The following is a 20,583-nucleotide window of genomic DNA, read 5'->3' as shown; positions in this document are numbered from 1 at the left end:
CAGCCTCACCTCAGTCCCCGGAAAAATCATGGAGCAGGTCCTCAAGGAATCAATTCTGAAGCACTTAGATGAGAGGAAAGTGATCAGGAACAGTCAGCATGGATTCACCAAGAGCAAGTCATGCCTGACAATCTAATTGCCTTCTATGATGAGGTAACTGGCTCTGTGGATGAGGGGAAAGCAGTGGACGTGTTATTCCTTGACTTTAGCAAAGCTTTTGACACGGTCTCCCACAGTATTCTTGTCAGCAAGTTAAAGAAGTATGGGCTGGATGGATGCACTACAAGGTGGGTAGAAAGTTGGCTAGATTGTCGGGCTCAATGGGTAGTGATCAATGGCTCCATGTCTAGTTGGCAGCCGGTATCAAGTGGAGTGCCCCAAGGGTCAGTCCTGGGGCTGGTTTTGTTCAATATCTTCATTAATGATCTGGAGGATGGTGTGGATTGCACCCTCAGCAAGTTTGCAGGTGACACTAAACTGGGAGGAGTGGTAGATACGCTGGAGGTAGGGATAGGATACAGAGGGACCTAGACAAATTGGAGGATAGGGCCAAAAGAAATCTGATGAGGTTCAACAAGGACAAGTGCAGAGTTCTGCACTTAGGACAGAAGAATCCAATGCACCGCTACAGACTAGGGACCGAATGGCTAGGCAGCAGTTCTGCAGAAAAGGACCTAGGGGTGACAGTGGACGAAAAGCTGGATATGAGTCAACAGTGTGCCCTTGTTGCCAAGAAGGCCAATGGCATTTTGGGCTGTATAAGTAGGGGCATTGCCAGCAGATTGGGGGACACGATCGTTCCCCTCTATTCGACATTGGTGAGGCCTCATCTGGAGTACTGTTTCCAGTGTTGGGCCCCACACTACAAGAAGGATGTGGAAAAATTGGAGAGAGTCCAGCGAAGGGCAACAAAAATGATTAGGGGTCTGGAACACATGACTTATGAGGAGAGGCTGAGAGAACTGGGATTGTTTAGTCTACAGAAGAGAAGAATGAGGGGGGATTTGATAGCTGCTTTTAACTACCTGAAAGGTGGATCCAAAGAGGATCGATCTAGACTATTCTCGGTGATAACAGATGACAGGACAAGGAGTAATGGTCTCAAGTTGCAGTGGGGGAGATTTAGGTTGGATATTAGGAAAAACTTTTTCACTAGGAGGGTGGTGAAACACTGGAATGCGTTACCTAGGGAGGTGGTGGAATCCCCTTTCTTAGAAGTTTTTAAGGTCAGGCTTGACAAAGCCCTGGCTGGGATGATTTAATTGGGGATTGGTCCTGCTCTGGGCAGGGGGTTGGACTAGATGACCTCCGGAGGTCTCTTCCAACTCTGATATTCTATGATTCTATGATTCTATGATGGGGTGTACAAACCCCACACAGGGTAACAAGGGGTTAAGGAACTGCTCTGGGTCCAGCTAGCCCCGCCCCACCACACCTGTAGGAAATGCACCAACTGGAGGAGGAGTTAAAAGGCAGGGGAGAAGCTCACTTGGGGTAGACCAGGGAAGAGAACAGACCTGCAACCTGCAGCTCCAGCAGAGCAAAGCTGAGGGAAGACAGAATTTGTTCCTTAGATAACTTCCCAAAGGTCCTTTCCTGAGGAAAGGGAGGACCTGCCCCAGGAACAGCCTGAGAGAGCAGCAGGGGAAAGCCCTAAGACTGTAATGAATGGACTATAAGGTAGATAGAAAGCTGGCTAAATTGTCGAGCTCAATGGGTAGTGATCAATGGCTCGGTGTCTAGTTGGCAGCCAGTATCAAGCAGAGTGCCCCAGGGGTTGGTCCCGGGGCTGGTTTTGTTCAACATCTTTTATTAATGATCTGGATGATGGGATTAATTGCACCCTCAGCAAGTTCGCAGATGACACTAAGATGGGTGAGAAGTAGATACGATGGAGGGTAGGGATAGGGTGCAGGGTGACCTAGACAAATTGGAGGATTGGGCCAAAAGAAATCTGATGAAGCTTAACAAGGACAAGTGCAGAGTTCTGCACTTAGGAAGGAAGAATCTCATGCACAACTACAGACTGGGGACCGACTGGCTAAGCAGCAGTTCTGCAGAGAAGGACCTAGGGATTACAGTGGATGAGAAGCTGAATATGAGTCAACAGTGTGCCCTTGTTGCCAAGAAAGTCAATGGCATATTGCCAGCAGATTGAGGGACGTGATCATTCCCCTCTATTCGGCATTGGTGAGGCTTCATCTGGAGTACTGTGTCCAGTTTTGGGCCCCACACTACAAGAAATGAAGTGGAAAAATGGGAAAGAGCGCAGTGGAGGGCAACAAAATGATTAGGGGGCTGGAGCACATGATTTATGAGGAGAGGCTGAGGGAACTGGGATTATTTAGTCTGTAGAAGAGAAGAATGAGGGGGGATTTGATAGCTGCTTTCAACTACCTGAAAGGGGGTTCCAAAGAGGATGGTTCTAGACTGTTCTCAGTGGTAGAAGAGGACAGGACAAGGAGTAATGGTCTCAAGTTGCAGTGGGGGAGGTTTAGGTTGGACATTAGGAAAAACTTTTTCACTAGGAGGGTGGTGAAGCACTGGAATGAGTTACCTAGGGAGGTGGTGGAATCTCCATCCTTAGAGGTTTTTAAGTTCCATCTTGACAAAGTCTTGGCTGGGATGATTGGGTTGGTCCTGCTTTGAGCAGGGGATTGGACTAGATGACTTCCTGAGGTCTCTTCCAACCCTAATATTCTATGATTCTGTGACTGAGCTGGCCCAGAAGCGGGGCCATGCCATGGCAGAGAGAGAGAGAGAGAGAGCACTACCCCAGTATAGGCAGCAGCCAGAAGGTGCTTTGTTGTGAGCAGACACCCTTCGCACTGCCTAGACCCAGACGGTGATGTTGGGACAATTGCAGGAAAGGGGGAGTGATAGGAAGTTGTCCAGGGAGGGCGGTCTTAAGCAACCCTTGGTTGTCAGATCGCTGACAGCCTTCAAAGGGCCCTGGGTCAGAGCCTGGTGGAGCGAGAGGGCTCACACTCCCCTACCAACAACCCCCAGCAAGTCATGGGTCTAAGCCCTGACCACTAGGTGACGCTTCCCTATCAACTACCCCTTGAAAGAGGATCATTATACATGTTTGTAAAACCGTTCACTGACTTGAGAGGCCTGACAAAGAAGGTTCAGTTACATGCTCAGTAGCTGTATGATGGTGGTGGAATGCACATTTGGAAGGTTGAAGTCAAGATGCTGCTGCCTTCAGAACCATTTGGATGCCAGTGTTGTCAAAACCAGCTGCATTATTGTGCTCTGCTGTGCACTGCACAATGTGTGCGAGATGAAAGGTGAACTGATTAACCAGGAGTGGACTTAAGGCACTGTTGGATAGCAGGAACGTTACATGAAATCAGAAAATGCACCTATCACTACGGGGCAGGATCCCCATGTGCCTGGGACAGCAGTGATGGTTTGTGCACCCACATGATGTATTTCCAGGGTGCTAAGGATAATGGAGAATGAAGTAATATAGTTACTCTACACTTAAATTACCCCACACATATCCTCTTGATTTTTAAACCAATCTCATGATTTTGGGGGGACCTAACTCATGATTTTTGAATTCTTGAGGTTGGCAATACTCTTATTCATACAAATTAGTACAAGTTTTCTATCACAATATTCATTGCAACAAGCTTCATGGGCACAGCAAAGCAAGGTGCAAAACAACTTGCCATCACATGCCTCTTCCAAGACTGGGGGCTGGCATTCCAAAATAAAGGGGGAAAGATTTTATCATTGTTACCATGGAGACTGGACTAAGAACAATAACTACTTGTTTTAATTTTCTCAGCTTCCCCAACTCCTCCACCTAAAGTACACTGACTCTCAAGGACAGTCTCTCATACATTAGGACATAGAAATTAATTCATTAAACTTTATTTATTAATATAACAGTTTGATCAAAGGGACAAGCTCTGATTTTGGTGACCCTGGTGAGGAAACGTATTTAAGTGGGTGGCACTATATTCACACTTGGGTGACAGAGAGCAGAATGTTGCCCGTAGTCTCAAAGGTTTAGACGGACAATAAGGGAGCCTTTAGCTTCAGCAGGGAACTTTACCTTGTTACGTTCCAAGTGTGGCAGCTACCAGCAGAGAGCGATAATACAGGAGTGGATTAGGCTCATTTCACCCAGAGCCATATGCTGCCGCACTCCTTCTGATCTTGCTTAAATCTCGTTCTCACCACATGGTCTCATACATAATTACATAAGACACACATAACAAAGAAGCACTCATGCAGGAAGTGAACCCGCCCTGGAGTTCTCTCTAGCTCGCACACAAGCTTCATCGGCCCCCAGGCCAAGGGACGGACATGGCAGCTCAGTTTACAGGGCCCCTCGTGTTCCATTAGGTTCCAGAGAACGGGCCAGATAAGTGCAATGGTTTCAGTGATCAGATATGAGCATGTCCAGGATAGCTGGGTTCCTGCTAATAGCTCCACCCTGTGGTGGAACTGCCTTGTGTTTTTTGCTGCACTGGTTTGGTAACAAAGCAGCTATGTAGCTCTTGGCCCAGACAGGTTATGGAAACACCTGCATGCTACAGCATCCAGGAGCTAGGGGCTGGAAGAACAGATCAGGGGCGGAGGGATAGCTCAGTGGTTTGAGCATTGGCCTGCTAAACCCAGGGTTGAGAGTTCAATCCTTGAGGGGGCCATTTAGGGATCTGGGGCAAAAATTGGGGATTGGTCCTGCTTTGAGCAGGGGTTGTACTAGATGACCTCCTGAGGTCCCTTCCAACCCTGATAGTCTATGATTCTATGATCAGGCCACAGCAAGCTTTGAACAGGCCTGGTGGGGAAAGGAAACACTATTGGAAGGGCTCCGGGGGTGAAAGCGCAATCCCCTCCTGCTCCAGTCAAAGGCACATGGTGTAAGGCCCCAGGGGACTCCCATAACAATGAGCCATACAAGCACTGCAGTGACAGTCACTGACCCACACAGCAGAGTGCTGGGCTCCAGCAGCCCCCTACCTCCCCTTGCCCTGGAACCAGGTCGCTGCTGTCCCTGAGGGGCTGAGTCAGTCAAGGGGTTGGCTGCTTGCCCTCAGGGAAGAGAGGACCTCCAGGTCACTCCGCTCAGCATTCTGTTCCCAGGGCTCTACCAGCCCCAGGGAGGATCCTCTGCATTTCCTAGGGTCGTAACTGATTTCCTGGCCCTTGCCAGCATCACCAGGCCCAGTGGAGCTGGGCCCCTCCTGGCCTGAACAAGGGTATCACTGAGGCCTGAAGGGCTTGTGCTCCCTACCTCCCAAAAGAAACAAAGAGTGAGGCCCAATGCTGCTGGGCCGGCGTTCTGGGGAAAGAGAGAAAGGCCCAGCCCTGTCTAGTCTGGGGCTGGGGGTGGTTAGTGCCATGTGGCTCTTACAGAGCTAAACACCAAGCGGGGAAACCCTCACTGCCCAGTAGACAACGCAAAGGGACTGTAGGCCTCCCCTGGCGACGCTCCTGCCTCAGGGAGCCCCCCCTCCACAGCCACCTGCCACCGCAGGAGCCTCTGTCAAGGATAAGAGAAAGTTTGGCGTGGCTCTTACTAAGCCTGTACTGTTCCTCTGCTGGGGATGGACCCATCCAGGCCAAGGCAGGTTGGGACACAAACAAGCAGGCCTCTGCACTTCCCAAATCAGTGCTGGTGGCCCAGCAGGTTTAGGATCTGGAAGGCCTTGTCCTGAATGCTGAGGTGAGTCAGGGGGTGGAGGTGACACTCCCTCCCTGCCCCCCATGGGAGCTGGCCTTGGCTCCACCGTGTGAGCCTGGCATGAGCCGCCTGGCATTGCCGCTCGCCCCCGCAAAGTTCCTCCATGCCTCCATAAGGCGGTGTGCCCCACAATTTGAAAACCTCTGCTGTAGGTATTTTACCTTTCATAGCCCATCCCCACAGTGCCCTTGGCACCCTATCCCCCACCAGTCTCAAAGTTGCCTGGAAATGAAGGTAGCTTGTTTAAATCATTAATAAAAATTGTACAATGGGCCTGTCCCAATACTTAGCCCCATGAAACTCCCCTCCTCCTGAGCCTCCAGGAGGGGCACCCCCCATTCCATCCCTCTAACCAGCCCTTTGCCTAACTAAGTGCTGTAGCATCACGCCCAGGGGTAGTTGCTGTGTGACCTAGACTACCATGTGCGGCTGTAGGTAATTCTTTGGGCAGCCCAGATGATGATGATTGATGCTTGCTGTTATTTTATTTGATTAGCTGAGGGAAGCGGTCAGGGGCCCCGCCAGGTGGGGCCGTCATCCTGGGCACAGCACAGGCACAGTCCCTGCTCCGGCGAGCTCGGGGGCATGGCGCAAGGAAATGTGACAAACGGGCATTCCTAGCTGGCAGAGGGAGGCAGTGGGGGGCAGGTGAAAAGAGAGCAAAGCCAGTAAGTTGAGAGGGGCGGTGTTCTGCATGGGAGGCCAAAGAGCCTCATGGAGGCTGCAAGGAGGAGGGTGCCATGGAGAGGCAGGGATGAGGAATCAGGTGGCAGCACGTGGAACCAATCGAATTCATTGGCAAGTTTTCTAGGAGCAAATAATTGAATCCTCAATCAAAAATGTAACTATTTGATTTTTTTTTTTGTATCCTTAACATGGGAGGAAGAGGAAGGCAAAGCCCTGGGGGAGTGAAATAGCCCTGGTTGGGACAGGAGGTCTCTGGGTGGTGTAGGGAGGGAGGGAATTGAGAGATCTCCATTGGGAGAGGTGTAAGTTAGGGGCCTGGGTGACTGTAATTTATTTCCTTTCCATTATATGGTTGGCTTTAATCATGTCCTTCCAGAGTTTGGGGTGGCAGGGATGCTGATTTCATTCTATTGTGATCCATGAGCACAGCAGGGATTGCTACACTGGATGAGCTGGTGCAGGTCTGCTTTGTTCTTTCTCCACCAGTTTTGTGGGCTGCAGCAGATGTTCACAGTTGTTTCTTTTTTATTTTTCATTCCTTGTTTCCTTACTCTAGGAATTTTTCCCATTGCACTCTCTTCTGGCAAAGTCTCACTCCCATTTTGAAGGAACATAGGAATTCCAAGCCTGGCTCACAGCTGAGTTCCATCCAATCTAGTGCCCTTTGTCTGACAGTGGCCAGTACTGTGCTTCAGAGGAAGCTGCAGAAACTCTGCAGTAGCTGCTGCAGAATACTCTGTACCCCTGAATGTGTCATCCTGATCCCTCAAAGTCAGAGACTGGGGTCATCACTGAACCAGAAGGGTGTATCTCCTGGGATTCTCTCTCTTCCAAAGCTCTTCTTTTAGCATTAACTATTGTGACTCTGGATGCTCTTGTAATACAGATACACGTCTAGTCCTTTGAATCTTGCTAAATTCGTGGCTTCAATAACTTCATGTGGCAGTGAGTTCCACAGTTTAATTATGTATTGGGTGAAAAAATATTTCCTTTTCTCAGTTTTAAATTTGCTGCCTTTCAATGTTATCAAATGCCCCCCATTTTCTCATGTTCTCTTCTGCTCCCAGTCTATTGTCTCTGCACCATTAATTATTACATCTCTTTATTATGTCCCCAATGTTGCCAACTCTGTTGATTTTTTTTTTTGTGAGTCTCACAGTATTTGGTATTCTTCTTCTTAAAACCCCAACATCTAGAGTTGGTTAATTATGTGGGAATCTCAGCTTTCATTGAAAAGTACATTTCTAGCAGCTCTCCTAGTTGCCGAGAAAAGCTTGAAAATTATCTTAGTGTAACCTAAAGGCTCAGAAATCAACAGCCATCAGGCATGTTGCAAGTTATGGCAACCTCTCTGGCCAGAGTAGAGCATGTACTGTCTATGGTGCCACCCACTTTTGCCTCTAGCTCCACCCCCATTATGCCTCAGTGTCCCCATCTGTAACATGGGAGTGATGATAGTGACCTGGTTCATGCGGAATGGGTGGTTGGAAGAACTGATAGTGGCAAAGCATATTAGGACCTTTGGATGAACGGTTCCGATCACAGCATCTGCTGCTTGTAGGGGATTAAGCCGTGCATTCCAGTTACTGCTGTGGGACCCCTTGAGCTGACTTACCCAGGTCTGACTCACCAGGTCATGGTAACCTGTGCTTTTTTACTCATCCCCCTCCCACACTGTCGCTCTTGGGCACTCTCCCCACTTAAGAAGTGTTGTGTCCAACTCCAGCCAAACAGCAAAGGCTGGTTAGTGAGTGCAAAGCTTAAAGAGCAGCAGGCTCCTGCCCTACCTCAGGCTTCATTAGCGCAGCTCTCGCTGCACTGGGCAATGCACTAGAGTTTGCTGCTTTGTGAAGGAGTTTCTAAGTGAGACCTGATTTGCAAAGGCACCTGCACTGTCCCTGAGCTAGGCTCCTGGCTGATGGAGCCTCTCTCCCCATATGCTGTCTCAATGGCTGAGATTAGTGGGCACAGCCTGGTGTGGTGTTTGTGGGTAGGGATATGGCATTCTTGGGTAGACCTGCCTGACCCTTTTTGCTGGCCAATGGTGTAAATCCCACCTGGTCACTGGACCAATAGCCTGACCCTGCTGAGCTCCTTGAATGTTGGCTTAGGGATCCCGCACAATACCTAGACACTAGCAGGATGGACACAGTGTTTAAAATAAAAACTGACATGCCCATTATGCTCAATGAGATCTGAGTTCCCTTGTTCTTTGTGCCCACAGTTCCACCCACTGTCTCTGTGTAACACCAGTGAGGATGAGCACACCAGCTCTGGATTTGTCACTATTGTCAAACTCGAGCGACCGGATCGAGATCTCCACCCCTGTCTGTCATTGGACAACAAGGTATGTGCATGAACGTTCTGAATGGAAATGGCCTGGGCCCTTACGACTAAAGGGACAGGCAGAAATATAGGAGGATGCAGGATGGGTCTCTGTTCCCTCGGCAGGAGGACTGAGCCGGTTTCTGTTCCCATTGCAGCTGGCCCTGGTATCCAAACTTCATAGCACTTGGGACTGAACAGCCTTGTAAACAGTGTAATGTTTTCATAATCTGCGCCTTGGTTCTTTGGGAATTGGTCCTGCTTCGAGCAGGGGGTTGGACTAGATGACCTTCTGGGGTCCCTTCCAACCCTGATATTCTATGATTCTATGATTCTATGATTCTTTGGGACAGGTCAGACCCTTAGCCAGCATCGCAAGAAAACTCTGCTCCTATCCACAGCTTACCCATGCCCCACCCACTGCTGCCCTTCCACACATGCTGTGTGCTCTCCTGCCCACTCCAGTCAGTTATATGTGCCCGACATCAGAAACAGCCACTAGGTCCACACTTCACAGCACAAGGATTTTATTTTGCACCATTTATCCTGAGCACTGAATGAGGCAAGATCCCGTGGAAAATATAATCTGTGACCCTGTAATGAAAGCTGGTATTGGAATTCTTTAGCAGAGAAAGGCAGAGCAAGACTCAGGGGCTGGAAGTTAAAGGCAGACAAATCCAAATAGGAAATAAGGCACAAATACCTAACAACGAAGGTGATTAACTGTTGGAACCAATCTGGAAAGGAAGTGGTGGATTCTGTTTCTTGATATCTTCTAATCCAAACTGGACGCCTTTCTGGAAGATGCTTCAGCCAAACACAAGCTATTGGCCTTATACAGGGTAATGGGGTAAAGTGTGATGGCCTGTACTATACAGGAGGTCAGACCACGTGAACTAGTGGTCCCCTCAGGCTTTAAACTCTGTGAATCCAGCATACACAAGAGGGCAGTGTTAAGGCAGAACAGGGAGATTTATGGCGGCATTTTCTTGAATTTTCAGTGGTTCTGTCTGGAAATTTGACAGCCTCCTAAGTTAGTTTTTTATAAGGAATTTATTCTTATTTCACATTTGTGCGCAGCATTGCAGGTGTGCTTTCCATGGTGAGTGAAATGAAGGACCTGCACAGAGAACTTGCAATGTAGAGACACCCTATTTTGACAAAAAGAAAAGGAGGACTTGTGGCACCTTAGAGACTAACACATTTCTTTGAGCATAAGCTTTCATGAGCTAAAATAAATTGGTCAGTCTCTAAGGTGCCACAAGTCCTCCTTTTCTTTTTGCGGATACAGACTAACACGGCTGCTACTCTGAAACCTATTTTGACAATGTCTTTTGCAACCTTCGAATGGACTGTTTCCCTTCTGGAAGGGGCTCTGCTTAGCAACTTATTTCTTAGCCATTATGGGCCCCGTCCTGCCACCCCTACTCACATGAGGCTGTACCGCAGTCACCAAGGCATCCCTCTGATTTCACTGGAGTAAGGTACTATCAGCATGAGTCAGGGTGGCAGCACTAGGCCTCTGATGTTTATAGCCTGTTTTCTGTAGTTTTACTCTGTCCTCAATGATTAGTGTCTGTTATGTTGTTCTTAGCTGTAAGAAGGGGAGTTACACCTTTCTGCTCCTCACCTGCTCAGCTCAGGAGTTGGGTGTTGCCCCTTTTCTTTCCCGCTTGGCCTCTTTCAGTGGGTCCTTTGCCACTAGACACTGAATATCTCGTAGAAATGCAGAGAACACCTCTTGGCTTCAGTGGGAAGGAGAGGCATCTCAGTGCTTGGAGGGGTCAGGCCCAATGCTTGCTGCTTGCTCAGTCTGTCCAGGCAGGGCTCAGAAGTTCCCCTGTGGGTCATGCCATTCACCACCAAGGAGTTCCCCCATACCCTGGAGGCCAGCTGTCCTCCGTTACTCTGCAATCTCTGCATAAAGACTTTTGTGAAGAAAGTGAAGACTTTGTCTGTGACGACTGATCAGAACGTCACCTCAGACAATGCAGAATAACCCACCAACCAGTGCACCCTGGGATGGGTACATTATGACCAAAGCTATCTGGGATATAAGGAAGCTCCACACTGGTAAGTGATGCAAGTTGTGGCAGCCAAGCCCTGTATCTAATTAGTGCAGGTAATGTGGTGGATCTTTGCAACAGAGGAGAAAGTAAACAGAGAATTTTTCTGCCCCCAGTTTACCCAGGGCAAATGTCCATCATCCTGGATCCCTCTTCTGCTCATGAGCAGTGTGCCTGAAAGGCTCTAGAGCAGCGTTTCTCAAACTGTGGTCTGCAGGCCCTGCTGATCAACTCCTCCCCTTCCCTCCCTCAACTCCTCTCCCTCCCTCCCAGCGCCTTCTGTACGCTAAAACTCTTGTGGTGCAGCGGGGCTAAGGCAGGCTCTCTGCCTGCCCTGGCCCTGCGCCGCTCCTGGAAGCGGCCAGCACGTCCCTCCCTGTGGCCCGTGGGGCGGAAGCAGGGGGTCTCCGTGTGCTGCCCCTGGCCTGAGCACTGACTCTGCAGCTCCCATTGGCCAGGAACTGCAGCCAATGGGAGCTGCAGGGGCAGTGCCTGCGGAGACCCCTGGCCCCCCCGCCTAGGAGCCGCTGCCAGAGGGATGTGCCAGTCGCTTTCGGGAGCTGCCCAAGGTAAGCTGGAGCCCGGCAGCCTTCACCCCCTCCTGCACTCCAACCCTCTGCCCCAGCCCAGAGCCTGCACCCTGCACCCAAACTCCCTCCCATAGCCCTCACCCTGCACCCCCTCCCGCAACCAAACTCCCTCCCAGAGCCTGCACTCCTTCCTGCATCCCAACCCCCTGCCCCAGCCTGGTGAAAGTGAGTGAGGGTGGGGGAGAGTGAGCGATGGAGGGAGGGGGCATAAAGTGAGCAGGGGTGGGGCTTCAGAGAAGGGGCGGGGCAGGGGCTGAGCGGGGGGCTTTGGGGGTTCCTAACATTTTTTAAATCAAAATGGGGGTCCTCGGGTTGCAAAAGTTTGAGAACCGCTGCTCTAGAGCACTAGGCTCTTCTTTCCTCTGCATTAGCTTGTGATTTTCTTTAAATCTGGATTTCTCAACCTTTTTGTGCTGCCAACCCACTTTGGATATAAAAAAAATCGTTACCTCCCCCCCTAGAAAAAGTGTGACCCCCAGGGCTCTGGGCTTCAGCTCTGCTCAGGGGATGGGACTCCAGGCTTCAGGCCCTCTCAGGGCATGGGGCTCTGGACTGCAGCCCCCTTGAGGCACGGGGCTCCAGGCTTCAGCCTCCCTTGGGGTGGGGGGCTCCAGGCTGGATGTTTGTCTACATTTTCATATATATTGTGTTCTGTAGTGTAACTGAAATCAAAGTGTACATTATTTTTATTATACATATTTGCACTGTAAAAATGATAAAAGAAATAGTAGTGTAATCTCTTTATCGTGAAAATGCAACCTATAAATGCAGATTTTTTTGTTACCTAACTGCACTCAAAAACAAAACAATTTTAAACTTCAGAGCCTACAAGACCACTCAGTCCTGCTTCTTGTTCAGCCAATCGCGCAGACAAACAAGTTTGTTTACATTTACAGTAGATGCTGCTGCCCTCTTCTTATTTACAGTGTCACCAGAAAGTGAGAACAGGCATTTGCATGGCACTTTTGTAGCCAGCACTGCAAGGTATTTACATACCAGATATGCTAAACATTCATGTGCCCCTTCATGCTTCGGCCACCATTCCAAAGGACATGCTTCCATGCTGGTGACAGTTGTTAAAAAAATAATCATAGAATATCAGGGTTGGGAGGGTCTCAGTTAACCTAATGCGTTAATTAAATTAGTGACTGGACTCCTTGGGGGAGAATTGTATGTCCCCTGCTCTGTTTTACCTGCATTCTGCCATATATTTCATGTTATAGCAGTCTCAGACGATGACCCAGCACATGTTGTTCATTTTAAGAACACTTTCACTGCAGATTTGACAAAATGCAAAGAAGGTACCAATGTGAGATAAGACAGCACTTGACCCAATGTTTAAGAATCTGAAGTGCCTTCCAAAATCTGAGAGGGACAAGGTGTGGAGCATGATTTCAGAAGTATTAAAAGAGCAACACTCTGATGCGGAAACTACAGAATCCGAACCACCAGAAAAGAAAATCAACCTTCTGCTGGTGGCATCTGACTGAGATAATGAAAATGAACATGCGTCAGTCTGCACTGCTTTGGATTGTTATCGAGCAGAACCCGTCACCAGCATGAACCCATGTCCCCTGGAATGGTGGTTGAAATATGAAGGGACATATGAATCTTTAGCACATCTGGCACGTAAATATCTTGCGATGCCATCTACAACAGTGCCATGAGAATGCTCGTTCTCACTTTCGGGTGACACTGTAAACAAGAAGTGGGCAGCATTCTCTCCTGCAAATGTAAACAAACTTGATTGGCTGAACAAGAAGTAGGACTGAGTGGACTTGCAGGCTCTAAAATTTTACATTGTTTTATTTTTGAATGCAGTTTTTTTGTACATAAGTCTACATTTGTAAGTTCAACTTTCATGATAAAGAGATTGCACTACAGTAGTTGTATTGAATTGAAAAATACTATTTCTTTTGTTTTTTACAGTGCAAATAGTTGTAATAAAAAATAAAGTGAGCACTGTACATTTTGTATTCTGTGTTGTAATTGAAATCAATATATTTGAAAATGTGGAAAACATCCAAAAATATTTAAATAAATGGTATTCTATTATTGTTTAACAGTGTGATTAATTGCGATTAATTTTTTTAATCTCTTGACAGCCCTAGCAACAGATCAGCGTTCTGTTGCTGGCTCTGGCATAGCCTTTCTGTGGGACCTTGGTGAAGTTGCATGGGGCTGCATTTTAAATGGGATTAGAGCCAGACTGAAGTGGTCAGCACTCACAGCTGGACCTGGAATAACTAGGAACTACAGTATATATAAGGGTTTGATTACAGAGAAATATACAATCAATACAATATTAAAAGCTTTAAGTTATTAGAGGTCTCAATAATGCTTGTTAATTACTGAAAGCGATGCTGGCAAGCGTACTAGGTCATGTGACCACACCCTCCCCAGTGTTCCTACCCATCAGTGTCTCCCCCTCTGTTCCCTCTGACCCCCAAGTCCCAGGTACCTAGGGGGTGCACATGGGGACACGCTGCAGGCCCATGAGGAGATGCCATTAGAAACACACGTTATCATCTAGGGAGCTGGCAGTGCAGGTCTTGTCCTGTTGCAGATGCCATGTACTTTCCTGGTGCAAGATTAAGCCCTAACGGCTGATCTCGCTGTACTACAGGGGACTCAAGCAGGTTCCCTTTCTGGCTGAGGGGTCAGGAGACCGGCACAGGGCAGAAGGCCCTTCCTGGGGATCGCTGGAGAGGGACTAGCCGCCCACTCCCTCCCAGAATGGTGCTGACAGTTTGTAAAGCTTGGAACCTGCGGGCTCAGTTGCAAGCAGGTCTGGTCTCTGGATCCAAATCCTGAGCCGGTGTGAGCTGCAGGTGGTGGCTCGAGAGCTGGGCTGTGTCCTGTGCCTGGTAGGCTGTGGCAGGAGGAGCAGATTGTCCCTGCCTGAGGCCAATCTGCAGGCCGCCGTTACAGACAGGCCAGGTGCGGGGTCTGGAGCTCCTGTCAGGGCTCTCTGCTGAGAGGGAATGCCAAGCTGTTCGTGCCTCCCTTGATTTTCCTGGCACCCAGGATCTGCTCCTGGCTGGCTTCTGCCCTCTCATTGGCTGCTGGGGATTGCTGTGGTCTCCCCTCCTCCACTGGTTGAGGGAGGGGGGCTGCCAGGTTGACTGTGGGTGTCATATCCCCCTCCCCTTCCCTCCTTCTGCCAGGGGAAGTCAGCAGTGCTGGGCTCTGTCGAAGCCCACGGGGGCCACGGGGGATGTCTCTTCTCATGAGGCACTGCCCCATTTGGGGACTACATTTTGCTTTCAGGACTGAATCTGACTAGGGTTGGACTTTGCCTGAGATCCTGCTTGACTAGCTAACATGACTGTCACAAATGTCATCCCACTCTCCCCGTGCTGGTCTATGAAACCTCACTCCTGGCATTTGTCAGTGACAAGGGGTCCCACAAAGTGGGGCCCTGAATCAAAGAAGCCCAACAACAAGTGTAGCTCAGCCCTGTTGTATGGGCAGATGTGTCCACAGCAGTGTTCAGTAAATCAGGTTTTAGTTCCCCATCCCTTTCACTTTGCTGGCAGAGGTCACGTCTCTGTGTGCTGCTCAGACCATGCCTCCCCACTTCCCTCAGGCCCTTCGCTGGCTTCCACATCAGGGCCAAGCTACTCAGCCATCAGCCAGCAGGCTCTGCCCAACTCCACTGTCCAAACATCTTCCTGCTCTGCAGTCCTCCCAAGCTTCATTTTTGATCGCTCCCTTCCCCTGCTTCCCAGATCTAGACTCCTTGCATGCCACAGGTGGAACAGCCTCCTGCTCTGTATTCAACACACATCCTCTTGCCCCACGGGACTCCTTGTTCTGGGAAGCACGAAGCATCGAGTTGGTGCAAGCCGCACACCATTCTGTGTTGGGGTATTTTGTATTGTATCAGCTCACGCTGTCCGAGGAAGGGGCTCTTGCTTTTGTTTCCTGTGGTGGAGCATTGCAGATATAATTGCAGCTCTATATAAATGATAAGAATAGTCCTTTGTAAAATGTTATCATAACCCCCACCCGAGCTGTCACTCAGCCAAGCAATACACAATCAGCCCTTTCAGTCTTGCCCTGTGAGTCACTCCTTCAGCCGCCTGCTCATTTCTGCTGCTCTTCTCTGAACTCCTTCCAGTAATGAGGCATCCAAACCTGAAAATCAATAGCCAAGGTGATTAAGATGCACAGGAAGAGTTAATTGAAGAGTTGGGCAGATATTGTGAGGAATTATTCACAACTATTCAGCTGCCCCTTTGCTGCACTGGTGTTTGCAGCCATTCTTGTGTGTTTCTTTTCTGTGACGGTGAGTTTTTGTTCCAAGGATGGCTACAGAAAGCCAGAATTTCAGACTATTCCTACCAGTATGGATTTGCATCCAAAGTGACTAGAAATCAGGCCATTCAGTTATGGAAACCAACAATGGAATGTGGCTGAAGGGACCAATCACATGGCATGGATAACAAACTGCCAGCACTCCAACAATAAGTTGCAGCCAACGATTTGTGAGAAGCCCATTTGTCTAAGTGTTTGCAGCAAAGATTTGTCAAATGATTTTGAATAACAAACAAATGCACAACAATCACCTTTGCCAGAGAAGCTATTTGTCAAGAATCATTTGCCCAGCTCCGGTTGCTTGCTTTTTCCATCTTCTCTGTCTTTAACAGGAGAAAATCCTTGTAAAAGTGATTGCTATCCAGTGCATGCTGACTGGTTTCCACTGGGTGAAATTCACTACCTGAAAGTCCTGTTTCTCCTCAGGTACTGGCAAACTTTGAGGATCCTTTGATGACTCCGCTCCCTGATCCAGAGCCTGCTCTGAGCTTCTTTTTCCACCGCCCAATTTCCCAATCTGGTTCTACCAAACCCTAGAGCTCCCAATCCCTTCTCTGATCCTTAGCCTTCAATCCTAATCCCCTGGCCTCTGATTTGCCACCTTAGTTCCCAACCTTGCCGCTAGCCCTGCTCTCCAGCCCCTGCAGCACCTGCAGGAGAGAAAGGAGGGATATGTGTGCCTGGGCAGGACGAAGAGGGAGCTGAACATGAACACTCTGTGCAACATCCTCTTTTGGGTTGGGGAATGCCTTTTACCTCAGGGCAGCCACAGGGCAAGAGTGCTGCCTTTGATCTTACAGCTGGGAAGCTCTGGTCTGACCTCTGGCCCCTCAGTTAGAGGCATATACTGTAATTGTGAAACCTGCTGTAGCAATTCTGGCAGATACGTGCTTGCACATGCTCTCCCAGGAACGCTCAGATCAAAGAACCCTGTGTGAGTAAGATCATCCCAGCTCTGCACTTTATTGACCTTCCTTCCTTCCTTCCTTCCTTCCTTCCTTCCTTCCTTCCTTCCTTCCTTCCACAAGAGGCAGCCATTAACTACTTCTCTGCCAAAGACAGCTCGGAAGCTGGCAGGGAACAGCTCCAAGGGGTGTCAAAGTCCCTGGGACAGTGGCCTCTAATTCCTGACTCTGGTGGCCTTCACACTCACAGGGGTGAAACCCGTAGCTGTCTCTGTCAATCCTGGGGGAAAGTGCAGCCTGCATGCAGTGAGCAGAGAGGCTTGTGCAACAGTGCTTGAAGTGTTTTGGGAAAAGTGGCAGGTCTAGCATAATCTCGGAGCATAGAATCATAAAATCATAGACTTTAAGGTCAGAAGGGACCATTATGATCATCTAGTCTGACCTGCACAACGCAGGCCATGGAATCTCACCCACCAACTCCTATAATAAACCCCTAAATTATGTCTGAGCTATTAAAGTCCTCAAATCGTGGTTTAAAGACTTCAAGGTGCAGAGAATCCTCCAGCAAGTGACCCGTGCCCCATGCTGCAGAGGAAGGCGAAACCCCCCCAGGGCCTCTGCCAATCTGCCCTGGGGGAAAATTCCTTCCCGACCCCAAAAATGGCGATCAGCTAAACCCTGAGCATGTGGGCAAAACTCACCAGCCAGACACCCAGGAAAGAATTCTCTGTAGTAACTCAGATCCCACCCCAACTAACATTCCATCACAGGCCATTGGGCATATCTACCGCTAGTAGTCAAAGATCAATTAAATGCCAAAATTAGGCTATCCCATCATATCATCCCTTCCATAAATTTATCAAGCTTAGTCTTGAAGCCAGATATGTCGTTTACCCCCACTGCTTCCCTTGGAAGGCTGTTCCAGAACTTCACTCCTCTGATGGTTAGAAACCTTCATCTAATTTCAAGTCTAAACTTCCTGATGGCCAGTATATATCCATTTGTTCTTGCGTCCACATTGGTACTGAGCTTAAATAATTCCTCTCCCTCCCTAGTAGTTATCCCTCTGATATATTTATAGAGAGCAATCATATCTCCCCTCAGCCTTCTTTTGGTTAGGCTAAACAAGCCAAGCTCTTTGAGTCTCCTTTCATGAGACAAGTTTTCCATTCCTCGGATCATCCTAATAGCCCTTCTCTGTACCTGTTCCAGTTTGAATTCATCCTTCTTAAACATGGGAGACCAGAACTGCACACAGTATTCCAGATGAGGGCTCACCAGAGCCTTGTATAATGGTACTAACACCTCCTTATCTCTACTGGAAATACCTCGCCTGATGCATCCCAAGACTGCATTAGCATTTTTGATGGCCATATCACATTGGCAGCTCATAGTCATCCTGTGGTCAACCAATACTCCAAGGTCCTTCTCCTCCTCCGTTACTTCCAAGTGATGCGTTCCCAGTTTATAACAGATATTCTTGTTATTAATCCCTAAATGCATGACCTTGCACTTTTCACTATTAAATTTCATCCTATTACTATTACTCCAGTTTACAAGTTCATCCAGATCTTCCTGTATGATTTCCCGGTCCTTCTCTGTATTGCAATACCTCCCAGCTTTGTGTCATCCGTGAACTTATTAGCACATTCCCGCTTTTTGTGCCAAGCTCAGTAATAAAAAGATTAAATAAGATTGGTCCCCAAACCGATCCCTGAGGAACTCCACTAGTAACCTCCCTCCAGTCTGACAGTTCACCTTTCAGTGTGACTCGCTGTAGTCTCCCCTTTAACCAGTTCCTTATCCACCTTTCAATTTTCATATTGATCCCCATCTTTTCCAATTTAGCTAATAATTCTCCATGTGGAACCGTATCAAATGCCGTACTGAAATTGAGGTAAATTAGATCTTCTGCATTCCCTTTGTCTAAAAAATCTGTTACCTTCTCAAAGAAGGAGATCAGGTTGGTTTGACATGATCTACCTTTTGTAATAAGACCTGGCTTGAGTTTTAAATGATATTTTTGCCAGATCTGCAACCCCATTATCTCCTTCCTCCCCACACACACGTTAACCCCTGCTGTGCAGTCTGTGCAGCAAGTACTCACCAACCCACAAAGCACCAGAGGGCCAAAACTTACATCCCAATGAGAGCCCTGTCCCTCCTATAGCACCACCTTCCAGTTGTACAATCTACCCTCCTGGCTAGTGGGACAAACAACCCACCCAAAGCCCAGAAATGTTCAAGACATCAGAGCAAAACCTATAAACCTACAATACCTGGGGAAACTCCTATCCCAACCCCCCACAAGCTGATCTGGTACAGCTCCCTGCACAGGACAATTGCAAACATAGAGCCCTCACGAGAGTGACATATGCAAAGTTAAAGCCAACTCTCACCACGTGATCACAAACTAGATATGGAAAGAGGGAGACACAAAGCAGTATCAGAACCGTGTATAGACAGTCATGTTGGAGCCAGCACGTTGTGAGATATGATTTTGCCCTTAGCGCAGATAAGGACAGTCTTGTCTGAAAATATGCCATATAGTCTGGGCTAACCCTAGGGTGTAAAGTGACGGCAGAGATGACATCACATTATGGGGCAGCCTCCCATTTGGTCAGCAATGCATGCTACTGGCAAAGGAGGCAGGGAACCACATCTCAAGTGCAGGGTGAAGCCTTGGTCTAGGAAGATCCTACCCACTGCAGGCAGAGACTAGAGAGGCCTGTCTCTGTTACTCTTTGGTGACACATTGTCATGCCAATAGAACCCCCTTGAACTCAGTGGTAGGACCACCCACTAATGTATGTGTGTGTATGTACCTTTCCCCACCTTCACACGTGTCTGAATTCGCCCTGCCCCCTCCAAGTAGTCTGTGTTGCATCCCCCCATGTGTGTGTGACCCATTTGTAAGGGCTGGAGCAGAGGGAGTCCTTCAGCTCCTGACTAGTGACTCATTGCTGGGGTAGTCACCAGGAATCTAGATTGGCAAAGCAATTTGGACTCTATCAGTCTCAAGAAAACTGAAGTGCTTTACCAGCCTGCTCTAGCAAAAATGTATTCTGCTCCCAAAATCACGATGGATGACACACTGCTTAATGCTGTAGAAAAATGTTGCTATCTTGGCAGCACTGTATCTGACACGCGGTGCATTTCTAAAGCCAAGTCCGCCCGTGGTCGGCGTAGTCTCCAGCTGTGGCATGTGGGAGGCATTTGACTTCATGTCAAGATTAGTGTCTGGTGTGCAGTTGTGTTAAGCACTCTTCTCTATGGCTGTGAAACAGGGACACTCTAAAGCAGGAGCAACTAGAGTGTTTTCACAGGCACTGTCTGCATCTCGTCTGTAACATGAAATGCTTGGACAGGATACCATGCATCAAAGTCCTTGACCAGTGCTGTGTGACTACATGTAAATACAGCATGGAGAAGCCTGGTGCAGGGTAGTACAGGAGCCAGAGACACTCAGCTGTCTGGGTGGGAGAAAGGTGAATGAGCAGTGGCTGATGACAGCACAAGGTGGTGGAACAAGATGGGGGAGAGAGTGAGATTGGACCTACCAGTGTGCATGAGGGGATCATTAGCAGGATAGTATTTTTTCAGCTGTGCCATGCAACAAGTGCAGAAAATTCTGTGTCTGTAAGTACAGTGGAAAGGGCAAAGGGACATGTGAGGTGGAGTCTGACCCTCCAGAATTACGAGATGGAGGTGGTCCATGTTAAGGGGAGTGCAAATGTTATAGCTGATGCTTAGTCCCAGAGAGGGGGGCCTGAACTTCCCCAGGTCACTGGTTAAAGTGACCTCGCTCAGTTTGGTCTTGAAGCAGGGAGAGATGTGACAAAGTGGGGTTCTCCTCCTTACTATGTTGTATGTGAGCCTATGTGAGTCTTACTGTCTTGCATTGGTACCGTGTGTACCTCAGTTTCCCCATGCATTACACCAGTGCTTAGGTGGTGGGAATAAGAGTGCGTGACTTTTGCTGA

At 48.6% G+C, this 20,583-nt stretch overlaps 1 protein-coding gene across 1 annotated transcript in view; it reads left to right on the top strand.

Moving 5' to 3' along the window:
* RNF43 (ring finger protein 43) overlaps positions 1 to 20,583 on the top strand; it is a 126,919-nt gene that overhangs the window by 59,585 nt on the left and 46,751 nt on the right. The window contains exon 2 of the mRNA XM_073315639.1: positions 8,619 to 8,741. Within this exon, the coding sequence (XP_073171740.1) occupies positions 8,619 to 8,741 (123 nt within the window). The remainder of the gene's footprint in view (positions 1 to 8,618; positions 8,742 to 20,583) is intronic.

This window comes from Lepidochelys kempii, chromosome 17 (assembly GCF_965140285.1).
Source record: "Lepidochelys kempii isolate rLepKem1 chromosome 17, rLepKem1.hap1, whole genome shotgun sequence".
Taxonomy (NCBI): Eukaryota; Metazoa; Chordata; order Testudines; family Cheloniidae; genus Lepidochelys; species Lepidochelys kempii.
Note: the sequence above shows the minus strand (reverse complement) of the source record. Positions and strands in the feature narration are given on the sequence as shown.